Source organism: Brachycentrus maculatus, unplaced genomic scaffold, assembly GCF_059751285.1.
Source record: "Brachycentrus maculatus isolate JH-2025_06_01 unplaced genomic scaffold, ASM5975128v1 h1tg000043l, whole genome shotgun sequence".
NCBI classification, from domain to species: Eukaryota; Metazoa; Arthropoda; class Insecta; order Trichoptera; family Brachycentridae; genus Brachycentrus; species Brachycentrus maculatus.
The window spans coordinates 748,163-762,028 of NW_028280797.1; the positions used below are offsets into that span (position 1 = coordinate 748,163).

General features: G+C 35.4%; 1 protein-coding gene across 5 annotated transcripts in view; it reads left to right on the forward strand.

The window, feature by feature from the left end:
* The window catches only part of ATP7 (copper-transporting ATPase 1), a 62,420-nt gene extending 60,596 nt beyond the window's left edge, over positions 1-1,824 (forward strand). For all 5 annotated transcript variants that reach the window (XM_088277473.1, XM_088277472.1, XM_088277470.1 and 2 more), the window contains exon 28: positions 1,396-1,824. In XM_088277473.1, the coding sequence (XP_088133599.1) occupies positions 1,396-1,498 (103 nt within the window). In that variant the 3' untranslated portion in view covers positions 1,499-1,824. The remainder of the gene's footprint in view (positions 1-1,395) is intronic.
* The last annotated feature ends 12,042 nt before the right edge of the window (positions 1,825-13,866 follow it).

Consider the following 13,866-nt stretch of genomic DNA (forward strand, 5'->3'; position numbering starts at 1 on the left):
TCTTACTAGCTTAATATTGCCCTGAAATCATCCCAAAGGATTTTAAACTTGGAAGCATAATATATTGACTTGTTAAAAATGACTAACTGCATTGGTGTTTATTTTGTTGCCAAGCAAAAGTGACTTAAATGGCCCTCCTGAACATTTTATGTTTTGTTAGTTGGTCACTTTCTCCTGTACGACTACAATATATATATGTGTACGACATTTCAAACTTAGTGTGCCCAATGGTGCATAGGGCACTGCATCATATAAACACAGTGTTATCTTGATCGTTAACACACGAAGGAAAGGTGATCAGCCCTCTGCTTCAGGTACCAACCAGTCCAGGGTAATATTGAATAAATATTACAGTGAAAAAATCACTTATATTTTATTAGACCCCCCTCTGGGAATCGAACCCGGGACCTCCAGAACACTTATAAACTTCAAAACACTTACGATAGCATATATTTAACAAAAAAAAATGTGTTTATATATATATAATGCATGCTTTGTAAAAGGAGAATTGAAAGACACCAATCCCATTCAAAGAGTATTGTATGTATTCAGTATAGTCCGCCTCCGTGGTGTAATGGTTATCGCGTTTAGCTACCGTGCCAGAGGTCCCGGGTGTGATTGCACAGCAAAAACAAAGTGATTGAGGCTGAAATCCATACATGGTTTTGAGGCCAGAAAATCAGAAAACTAAAAAAAACTTATCGATTCTATGCCAAAACGTGTTGAAGAAGTTATAAAGTCGAGAGGTAACGCATTTTCTATTAAAACAATCTGAATTTCATTCATTCCTCGGTTTAGTTGTTCTATAACTAGTGTCCGCCTCCGTAGTGTAATGGTCAGCACGCTCGGCTACCGTTCTGGAGGTCCCGGGTTCGATTCCCAGGGGGGGTCAAATAAATATAAATGATTTTTTCACTGTAATATTTGGACTGGTACCTGAAGCGGACGGCTGATCACCTTTCCTTCGTGTGTAAACGATCAAGATAACACTGCGTTAATATGACACAGTGCCCTATGCACCATTGGGGTGCGGATAAGGGTTTTATTATTATTTATTATAACTAATAAATGTTGATTTTGTCAAATTGTTACTTGTGTTCACATGAATTCGAACAATACTGTAAGTCTGAATATTTTATGACTTCAAAATTAGTTTTTTTTGGTTATAATATAAAGGATTTGGGTGCTTTTTAAAAATAATTTAGTTTTCCCCATTTTTTTGTGTTTGTATCTAGTTATTTTTCGTGATAAATAATGTCAGTTTTTTTAATTTCAATACGTTATATTATGCGTTATTTTTTAGTTGTTTTTACGTTATTTTTTCAACGTTATTTTTAATAACGGGTAATTTTTTGTTGCTGTTATTTTATTGGTTCTTTTTTGTGTTCTCGACAGGTTCTTTGATCGTTCGAAGAGCGTGAAGACCAGATTGCTGCAGGATGACGAGGATGCCATGACGGTCATGTTCAGCAAGAAGCAAGGAAGCATCAATGCTTAATTTTTAACATATTTTTAATCATCTTTCCAATCTACGTCATTTGATACCGGTCAAAAATACGTACTGCATTTAAGAATGTATTATTTTACTTATCGTTTTTATACAATCAACTGTACTGATCCTCAATCACCCATTAATGTAGTCCACAGGTTCTCAAAGTGTTGTTACCACCCTCCGAGAGGTGCTAGAGAAATATTATTGATTTTCTTTAATGTTTTCCGCAGATACTTTATGGCACATTTTATAATTATCTTTATAAAATTAATTAACTTTGTTTTCACCACTTTTTATTAATACAATTTAACCAATAAGACAATACCTTGTCATCATCAGGGTTTATTTTAAATCAAAAACATTAAAATACTCTCACCAAAAACTTCCACACACTCCATAAAAATCCTAAATGTTATTTTCATTCAAACTAGAGGATGTCTCAAAATAGTTGAAGAAGAATATGGAAGTCTGAGAATTTTATAACACATAAATTTTTAACCCTTTCTGGTCCCCCAAAATTTGAATAAAATCTAGGGAGACAGTTACATTCCAATTGGAAAAAATCATTTGTCCTCTGCCCCCATACTGTTGTAATAGATACGAGTGACAAAAATGTAAGCTTGGAATTTAAATTAATAATACTAATGATGAAAAAAAGTCAAATAACATCCGACATGGGACCTAAGAGGAAAAATTTGATGTTGAATGAGATTTGACATTGGACCGGTAAGGGCTAATTATATTTTTGTATTTTTTAAAAGTGAAATATTTGCCTTTTTATTAATAATATAATATAATAAAACCCTTATCCGCACCCCAATGGTGTATAGGGTACTGTGTCTTATAAACGCAGTGTTATCATGATCGTTTTACTTATGAAGGAAAGGTGATCAGCCCTCCGCTTCAGGTACCAGTCCATGGTAATATTGAATAAATATTACAGTGAAAAAATCACTTATATTTATTTTTACCCCCCTTGGGAAACGAACCCGGGACCTCCAGAACGGTAGCCGAGCATGCTGACCATTACACTACGGAGGCGGACAAAATTGCCTTTTTATTATTTACAAAAATACCATTTCATGCTATTTCTGTGTGCTCAGGCTCGGGTTGTGGTCCCGTGGTTAGTGTCGCGGACTCTCAAGTAAGAATTTATGCGTTCGAACCCACTCTACCACAATTTGATACCTATTTCATATAACGAGCCGCTAAGGCTCACAGAAATAGTATGAAATTGAAGCGTTTTTGGAAATTATAAAAACACAAATATTTCTCTTTTAATAAAAAATTAAATATAAAATATTGTTCAAAAAATAAATTGGGGAGGTGCTTGACCAAATATGTTTGAGAACCTGTGATGTAGTTATCATAACGCATTATCATAACCTGATGTTTGTAAAATATAAAAAAAATATATATTAACTTATATTCTAAAGACTTATGTTCACAATTTTGATATTTTATCAAAATTTCCTCCATTTTTAGAATTGCTGAAAATATATCATGTACACAATTCAATGTTGAAGCTCTGATTCTAATGATCCTTCATGGATGTGTCTGCTTTTGAAATAAAAAGCTGCTGATTTTCTATCGACGATGAAGCCAGCTGTTTAAAAATACATTATTAAATTTTTAATAATAAACTAACTAACTAACCAACCACCATGCCGCTTCTCCGCAGGGGTAGGCAGAGAGAATAGAGCGCCACACCACTCTGTCTTTGCAAACATTCCTCGCCTCTTCCACGTTCATGCATCTCCTCATACATACCAGCCAATTGTTTAGACTCCTAACCTGACCGCTTGCAAGTATTTGGCATACCTGATTGTGCCAAGTGTTTCTCGGTCTTCCTCTGCTCCTTTTTCCAACTACATCGCCTCATAAATTTGTTTTACCGTTCTTTCCTCACTCATTCGTTCTACATGTCCAAACCATCTCAACACACCTTTCTTATATATAATTAATATAATTTTTTTTTCTATCCATTTTGTTTTTACAAATTCAACCGATAATAAAGAAAAATAAATTATTTTTAAAGATGTATTTAAAAAATTAAAAAATAATTATTTTCCGCTGTGGTATTTGAACCTGATCTCTTCCGGTAAACGATATTTGCTTTACCTCACAGCTAAAAGTTGCAATGAATCAAGTTTTACAACATTTTGAGTGTGTCCAAATACTTGTTCACAAATCTGGATTATCTCCAATTACAGGAGTTATTTTTCATGTTATTTTTGACATCTCAACATAGATGAAAAAGAATATGAAAGTCTGGGCATTTACGGGGCTTACGACCGTCATAGGCTGGTTCAAGTGATCGCTTTATACACGTGTAATATTCACCAATTCTACTCACGACAGCCACAATATTCAAATTCTTGAAACTTCTAGATATATTTATACCAACCAAACTCAAAATACAGTGTGCGAGAGTTTACTAGAGACATCTATGTTGGGACGAGAAAAGCTTTTATTATTAAGCTTTGACTATTTATTGAGACCACAATACTCAAATCGCACCAATAGATGTCTTTAGTGAAATTCTAGTTATTCAAACACTATATTTCGAAATCGAACCATATTTATAGAAGTTCCAAGTATTTGAGTAGTGTGGTTGTCAATCATGGGTAGAATTGGTGAATGTAATGGGTGTATGACGGTCGTAAGACCCGAAAAAGCCCAGACTTCCATATTCTTCTTCATCTTTGTTGAGATGTCAAAAGAATCATGTAAAAATTACTCCTATAATTGGAGATAATCCAGATTTGTGAACAAGTATTTGGAGACACTCAAAATGTTGTAAATTAACTATTTTCGATTTAAGTTTTACTTGGTAAACACCACTTTTTCTTAACCTTTTAACCGCGTTCACTTTGTTCCTGAGAGACGCCCGTGCGCGGCGGTATTTCGCCGTTTTTTAAATGATTACTTTTATCATGTATTTAGTTAAGAAACGATTTATTTTCCTAAACAAAAACGTTCAATGGGATTCATTGTGCCTTTTTGGTACTCTATAATACACGTGTGTCACATTATTATTGAAATATATCGTAATATAAACAAATTAGATCGTAACATAAATAAATCAAAGCATGCATCGTGTGTCACTCTTACCCACTGGCGATGCGTAGTGTCGAGAGTGAGACAGATATAGGGCGTGATTATGGCGCGAACTAATTACCGACCGCAAGAAAAATGAGGGATCTGTTCTTTTATTTATCCTTGTGATGTTACAAATTATTAGTCAGATATTTCAACAGATGTCATAAGGCCAAGGATTGACGTATTATTTTATCCAAAGTTCCACACCATGAAAAAATCCCTCCGAGTTGAACTGAGGTTCGAAACTTGGAGTAAAGTAAAAACACAAACGGTTATGTCAGCCGCGTACAGGGAATGTTTTGTGAAAACACATACGGTTATGTGAGCCGCGTGGATCCGGTTAAAATCTTTTGTGACACGTGTTTCGATGCATTCCACATCACGTTACACGTGTGTAAAGTGATCACTTAAACCAACCTCTGACGGTCGTAAGCCCCGTCAATGTCCAGACTTCCATATTCTTTTTTATCTATCTTGAGATGTCTAAAAATGAAATCAAGTTTAAATCTCATAGCGGAGTTATATTTTCAAGCAATTTAGGTATAGAATTTATACCTTTTTTTATTATTAAATCATTAATTCAATGCTTTTTTGAATCATTTCTCATTGTTCTAATTTTTACGACTATTTAGGAACTATGAATTATTTTGTACCATATGATATTTTATGAATACTTTTTATATTGTTATATAACTTAAATAAAGACAATTTATTACTATAATATCCACATTGTTTTTTATTATTTTAATTTAATTTACCCTTTCCGGCCCCTTAAAAATTAAAAATAAACAATCTAGGCAGACAGTTACATTCCAATTGGAAAAAATCTTTTGTCTTCTGCTCCACATAAAACTAACTAACTTACTAACTAACCATCACGCCGCTTCCCCGCAGGGGTAGCAGAGAGAATAGAGCGCCACACCACTCTGTCCTTGCAAACATTCTTCGCCTCTTCCACGTTCATGCATCTCCTCATACATACCCGCCGATTGTTACGACTCCTAACCTGACCACTTTCAAGTGTTTGGCATACCTGATCGTGCCATGTTTTTCTCGGTCTTCCTCTGCTTCTTTTCCCACTAACAATCGCCTCATAAATTTGTTTTACCGTTCTTTCGTCACTCATTCGTTCCACGTGTCCAAACCATCTCAACACACCTTTCTTAATTTTATCGACAATGCTTATCTCAGCTTTGCATTCCTTCCTTATTTCACTATTCGCACATCTATCATACATCGTTTTGTCGCACATTCTTCTGAGAGATCGCATTTCGACTGCATACGAGTGACAAAAATGTAAGCTTGGAATTTAAATAAATAATACTTATGTTGGAAAAAATGTGGAATAACATCCGACATGGGACCTAAGAGGAAAAAATCAATGTCGAATGAGATTCAATATGGGACCAGTAAGGGTTAAAGGTATAACCCGCAAAGCCTCTATTACAGGCTTGTCTGCAGGTAGGATAGTAAGGAAAGGGAAGGTAAATGTGAAAAATACATCACAGACACCCAGACCAATTGAAAATAAATCTCTCTTGAATTTATTTTGCACTTGGCAGGTATCGAACCCGCGACGCAGTTGAGCCTACCTAATGACGCCACGGCGCCTTACTCGAGTTGTTAAACGTCCAATTTGATTTATTTACTGTCCGATTTGCTTTGTAAAACATTTTTCATGACGTAAAACGGTGTTTTATGTCCATTTGATTTGTCAGGCGTCGAATTTGGTCTACAAAACGCCCAATTTGAAGTGAAAAACCAGTGTATAATAAAAATAGCTTTTATATTTTGTAATCCATTTATTGAAGAATAAAAATATCTATTTATTATAAAACATGGAAATGTATTAAAATTCATATAAATACAGACACAAGAATAGATTTAAAAATCCTCTAACAAAAACCCTAAGTGCTTTCTGACAGGTGTATTTAATTGAAATGGAAAAGCCAGTGTTTCCATAAATGCTCATAAATTAGTAATTCTAGTAAAAAAAGTACCTACTTAGAGAGGTAGGTACCTGTAACATGATTTTTTTTAAAGTACCTACTTACATATCGCTCACTCCTTTCAAGAACGTCATAAATCAAAAAACTTGATTTTTCAGGAGAACGTTTTAAAAGTTTAAAAATATAACACAATGTATTAAAAATAAATATCAAGCCATTTATTGAACTTTTAACTATGCAACAGATCTTTTTTGGTAAACCTGAAGGTTTTTTCTCCATTTAAAAAATATTTAGTATATTTAAAAAAATAATTAAACAATACCTTTCATAGCATATTTAAAAAAATAATTAAACAACACTTTCTGCCCTGTAGTGGGTAAATATTAAGTTAAAAATATGCCTCTTATGCTGGGATATAGTACATTTTCTGGGCATTCCGAAAACATGCACAAGTGAAAATTTTCGATTTTTGATTTATGACGTTCTTGAAAGGAGTGAGCGATATCTTATTTTTTTTTTTTTTAAAAGGTAAATATGACAGTAAAACATGGATCCACGGACTGCATCTGATATAGAAGGCACTGCATTAAATTTAGTTCAGTCCTTGTGGTATTTTTTTGTTTGTAGTTTTACATATCAATTATGTATTACACATACATCGGGAACATAACCCTCTACTAGACGGCTATATTTTCATAGTCACATCGATATTTAATGCTGCATATTACTATATAATTCTTAAATTACGATGGTGCTATGACAACTTGCGTAATATAATGTAATAATAATATTTAATAGTAAAAATACACATATACTTAATTTAAATTTTTAAGCTTATATAAGAGATAGATTTTTTTACTGTAATAAATAATTAATATCAAAGTAAATGTCATTCAGACATTGTAGTATAAAGGTAGGGATGGGCTGCCAATTTTTAACTATGTAGGGGGGAGGTGCATCCTTTTGTTTTAAATATCAAATTAAACTGGCAGTGCACAACGGAATCCTGGTTCCAACTCTAATGTATGGAAGTGAAACATGGAGTTGGCAAAAGAAGGATGAAAGTAGACTGAATGCAGTCGAAATGCGATCTCTCAGAAGAATGTGCGACAAAACGATGTATGATAGATGTGCGAATAGTGAAATAAGGAAGGAATGCAAAGCTGAGATAAGCATTATCGATAAAATTAAGAAAGGTGTGTTAAGAGATGGTTTGGACATGTGGAACGAATGAGTGACGAAAGAACGGTAAAACAAATTTATGAGGCGAATGTTAGCGGGAAAAGAGCAGAGCAAGACCGAGAAAAACATGGCACGATCAGGTATGCCAAATACTTGAAAGTGGTCAGGTTAGGAGTCGTAACAATCGGCGGGTATGTATGAGGAGATGCATGAACGTGGAAGAGGCGAAGAATGTTTGCAAGGACAGAGTGGTGTGGCGCCCTATTTTATCTGCCTACCCCTGCGGAAGCGGCGTGATGGTTAGTTAGTTAGTTTTTTTTTTTCAAAAGAAAAATGTACAAGTGTGAAGCTTTCTCAGGCAATTGTTGCACTACATAGACAAATAACAAATAGGTAAAAGATTATATTATTTTGAGAAATAAAAAGACATTGCATTTTGATCCACTCACATTTTTATTAACCGACTAGTTTCAGCAACAACCTGTTGCCCTCTTCAGGGTTTCATTTATGACTTATGTTTAAGTCATAAATTAAACCCTGAAGAGGGCAACAGGTTGTTGCCGAAACTAGTTGGTTAATAAAAATGTGTTTGGATCAAAACAGTCTTTTTATTTCTCGAAATAATATATTAATATGATCCACAAAGTTAATGCTTTCATTATTCAAAACAGGTCTCACAAAACACTACAATTAACGGATTTTTTCATTTTCATTCAAACCCTTATCCGCACCCAATGGTGCATAGGGGACACGAATTGGTATTTATTAAAGTGGTATTACACAAAGTGAACGATGAATGATAAGGAGAGTGTTATATTACCATACCACAAAGTTAACAATGCTTTTAGTATACAAAAAATGTTCAATATTTCATTCATTCAAACCCTTATCCACACTCCAATGGTGCATAGGGCACTGCGTCATATAAACGCAGTGTTATCTTGATCGTTCACACATGAAGGAAAGTTGATCAGCCCTCCGCTTCAGGTACCAGTCCAGGGTAATAATATTGAATAAATATTACAGTGAAAAAATCACATATTTATTTTATCCCCCTAGGGAATCGAACCCGGGACCTCAAGCACGGTAACTAAACACGCTAACCATTACACCAAGGAGGCAAACAGATCCCCTTAATCCCCTCTAATAAATATATTTCTCGAAAAATTTCAAAAGGCAACAAAGTTTAATGTTTCATAATACATTTAAACGAACCACTGAAATTGCATTTATGTACCGATTTAATCAGATAATTGATTTCTCTTAATTTAAAAAGGGACTCGTGCAAGCCCCTCCCTCTAATCACCTGAGAAGAGAGCTGAGCACGAGTATGTACCATAGTTTATTTTACATACACACATCGCTCACTCCTTTCAAGAACGTCATAAATCAAAAAACTTGATTTTTCAGGAGAACGTTTTTAAAGTTTAAAAATATAATACAATGTATTAAAAATAAATATCAAGTCACTTATTGAACTTTTTACTGTGCAACAGATCTTTTTAGGTAAAACCTGAAGGTTTTTTCTCCATTTGAAAAATATTTAATAAATTTAAAAAAATAACTAAACAATACTTTTTCTTTAAAATGCAAAAAACAACACTTTCTGCCCTGTAGCAGGTAAATATTAAGTTAAAAATATGCCTCTTTTGCTGGGATATCTGGGCATTCCGAAAACATGCACAACTGAATATTGACGATTTTTTATTTATGACGTTCTTGAAAGGAGTGAGCGATGTATATGTAAAGGTGAAGACTGACCGGAGCATTTCGTCGTAACGTAACATTCATGCATTCAGGTAGTCAGTACAGCGAGCCGAGCGCTCCATCCATAGTTTGGGATGCTCGCCGCGAGCGATGTTACAACGTTATGTTACGACGAAATGCTCCAGTCAGTCTCCACCTTAAAATAAACGATGGGTTATCTTATCTTTTTTGATGTGTGCGTAGTTTGGAAGGTCTTGAAGCGTTGACATGAGATACAGGTATGAAATGGAGTAGAAATACCTTCATTCAAACCCTTATCCGCACCCCAATGGTGCATAGGGCACTGCATCACATAAACGCAGTGTTATCTCGATCGTTAACACATGAAGGAAAGGTGATCAGCCCTCCACTTCAGGTACCAGTCCAGGGTAATATTGAATAAATATAAGAGTGAAAAAATCACTTTTATTTATTTGACCCCCCCTGGGAATCGAACCCGGGACCTCCAGCACGGTAGCCGAGCGTGCTGACCATTACGCTACGGAGGCGGACAATAAGAATAAGAAGACAATAGAAATACCTTACTTGCCTTAAAAGTGGTGCCAGCATGAAAGGTAGAACTACCCATCCCATAGCTAAGCAATAGTCAGGAGAACGGGTACAAATACCCTACCTAAATAAAATATTTTAAATGCCTATAAGACGCCATTTTTAATCGATCCTTAAGTACGACAGATAAAACTAAATTTTATGGAAATATTTCTTAAAAGCTAGATACATATATTCCTACGACAATGTTGTACTATCCTTATGCAGATTGGTACATTGTGATTACATACATCAATTGTTAAGGCTTGCACAGTGACAGTAAGCACCATTAATTTTATCATACTTAACCTTTTCCTAACAGTAATAAAAATGTCTGCGTATACCCGTGATATGTATTTTGTACACCATATGAAAATGTGGTTTAAAAACGGGAAAAATGTGATTATTCTTAAATGTTGCTTTTATTGACCATTACTTTACTTACTTATAACCGTATCCGCACCCAATGGTGCATAGGGCACTGCATCGAATTGACACAGTGTTATCTTGATCATTACTTACATGAAGGCAAGGTGATCACTCTTGCGCTTCAGCAACCAGTCCAGTTATATTAAATAAATATAACAGTGTAAAATCACTAATATTTATTTTCACCCCCCCCCTGGGAATCAAACCCGGGACCTCCAGCACGGTAGCTAAGCACGCTGACCATTACACCACGGAGGCGGATAATTTTATTGACCATAGTTTTAAGTTTAAATGTAACAGTTTTGTAATGTTAGCTCGGGTAAGTATATGAAAACGAGAAAAATACATCAGAAATCGCCACAATAGCTAGCGTAGCGACACGACTGCCACGTAAGACGATCTGCGCACTACTGGCGCAGTTAACACGCTATGACATGCGTATACACAAAGCACGGCACGCACGCTCAAGCTGGGATTCTATTCCTGATTTTTTCACATTATGTATTTATTTCTGTCACTGCAAATGGAACACTATAAATTATAATACTTTAATGTCATGAGTAACTATACGACGGAGGAAAACTAAAATTGTGAGCCCGTATCTAGTGTATTTAATATTGATATTCTCGTTATTAGAGTCAAATTGTAGAAATACATATCAACGGGAAGGAAAAGGTTAAGAAATACAAACCTACATCATAAATGGTAGTTAAATATAATTAGTGTAATAACATCCAATGGACATGGAAAATTTACTTCCCGCTTCAGAATTTAAACCTGGGCATCGATCATATACAGAAGTCAACAATTTACTTCGATAAATGTGATTCATTCATTATTTCATTCAAACCCTTATCCGCACCCCAATGGTGCATAGGGCACTGCAATATACAAACACAGTGTTATCTTGATCGTTAACGCATGAAGGAAAGGTGATCAGCCCTCCGCTTCACGTACCAGTCCTGGGTAATATTGAATAAATATATTTACCAGAACGGTAGCCGAGCGTGCTGACCATTACACTACGGAGGCGGACAAATGTGATTACTCAGACAAATCTGTGGCAAAACAATGTATGATAGATGCTAAATTATAAAATGAAGATAAAATCCAAGGTTGATATTAAAGCATTATCAAATTACATTTTTGACAACTTATTATGGATGAAAAAAAATATAGACGTCTTTATTTACAGGGCTTACAACTTGTCATAGGCTGGTAAAATGATTGAACTTTACAAACATGCAACATTCACCATTCTACCCATGATTGACAACCACACTACTCAAAATTTTGAAACTCCTACATATATCATCGATCTTATGACACTGTACCGTACTTGTGAGTTCACTAGAGCCACCTATGTTGGATTTAGAAAGCTTTTATATTTAGCCAGAGACACTTTTATTTGGATGTATGCAAGACTCATAAGTTTTTAAATTTTTAATACAAACAAAATCAAATAAATTTTTTCAGAATTTTTTTTATGATGGTACAGCATCACGACAGCTCTTCTAGCAAGAAGCGTAACTAACACATGGCATAGTGACCCAAAAACACGTCTCAAAATGGCTGATCAAGTTAGTAACAAATCAAAACACACATAATCATAATTTATCAAAAATAATGGAAGGTACAAAGTATAAAAAGATATGTATATGATAAAAAAATGCAGGATTTGGTTAAACACATTGTTTGCAGGAAATGCTTGAAAGGGTCTTTTACATACTGTCGGTAGACGCTTGCGAGCGTTCTATTTGCTTACTTTAGGTAGAGCGCGAGAGACGCCTGCAAACATTGTACAGATGGGAATTGGGTGTTGCGGCTACTTGTGATCAGTATACTGAGGGTCGGACGGCAGACTGCCAGAGTATAATTAGGGTCCTTTTCCATACTGTCGGTAGAGAGCGGGAGACGCTTGCGAGCGTTCTATTTGCTTACTTTAGGTAGAGCGCGAGAGACGCCTGCAAACATTGTACAGATGGGAATTGGGTGTTGCGGCTACTTGTGATCAGTATACTGAGGGTCGGACGGCAGACTGCCAGAGTATAATTAGGGTCCTTTTCCATACTGTCGGTAGAGAGCGGGAGACGCTTGCGAGCGTTCTATTTGCTTACTTTAGGTAGAGCGCGAGAGACGCCTGCAAACATTGTACAGATGGGAATTGGGTGTTGCGGCTACTTGTGATTAGTATACTGAGGGTCGGGCGGCAGACTGCCAGAGTATAATTAGGGTCCTTTTCCAAACTGTTGGTAGAGAGCGGGAGACGCTTGCGAGCGTTCTATTTGCTTACTTTAGGTAGAGCGCGAGAGAAGCCTGCAAACAATTAGGGTCGGGACTGATGAACAAAACCGCCTGACAACAATGTGGTTTTCTCATCAACCCGGACTCTAGTATACTAATTAGTATCGTATACTAATCACAAGTAGCCGCAACACCCAATTCCCATCTGTACAATGTTTGCAGGCGTCTCTCGCGCTCTACCTAAAGTAAGCAAATAGAACGCTCGCAAGCGCCTCCCGCTCTCTACCAACAGTATGTTGAAGATGTTTTTAAGCATTTCTTGCAAACAATGTGTTAATATAAAAGGAATGTTGAAGTCTAGACATTACAGAGCTGTCTTCAGCTGGATTAAATGATCTTCTTACTTTTATCTACCCCAGATGGTGGGCACTGCATCCCATTGACACAGTGTTGAATTGATCGTAAATAATGTGAAGATGAGATGATCATTTCTGTGCTTTAGGCAGCAATCCAGAATAAAACAGAAATTTATAACATAATTAAAATTAATTAAGTATACCTTATGTAGACAATAAAAATAATTAAACACACAAAATGAATAAGTCTTATCAAAGTCTTAACGAATAATTATGTTCTTAAAAGTAAATAATATAAAATAAAAAATTGTACAAAGAGTTTTTTTGTATATTTTTAGCACAGAAAGTTTAGTGAATATTTATAAATTGATCAGTATAAAAAATAAAAACAAAAATAATAAATGTTTCTTTAGACGAACTTTCTAGATTTGATATTTATCTATGTAAAAAAAATCCATCTTGTCTATTATAATACAGAGCACCAGTTCTGTATTATTTTGTCTATGGCAGCAGCTCAGCTGTCAAATCGATGCTTTACTGCATGGGTCGGCAACCTGCGGCCCGCGGGCCGCATGCGGCTCGCGAGACATTTTGGTGCGGCCCGCGAGATTCTCGCCGCAACGCACATGACGGACGATATTATACACTATCGAGTGAAAGGAAGCGAGAAAGGGAGCGAAGGGAATCTCATTGATTTTATTAAATAAAATAAATGTCGTTAAAATATACACTTAGCGTTTTATTTTTAAAACTAAAATATTTGTACATAAATATTGTATGTATACCTACTGCAAGTGCGGCCCGCACTGATCCCCAT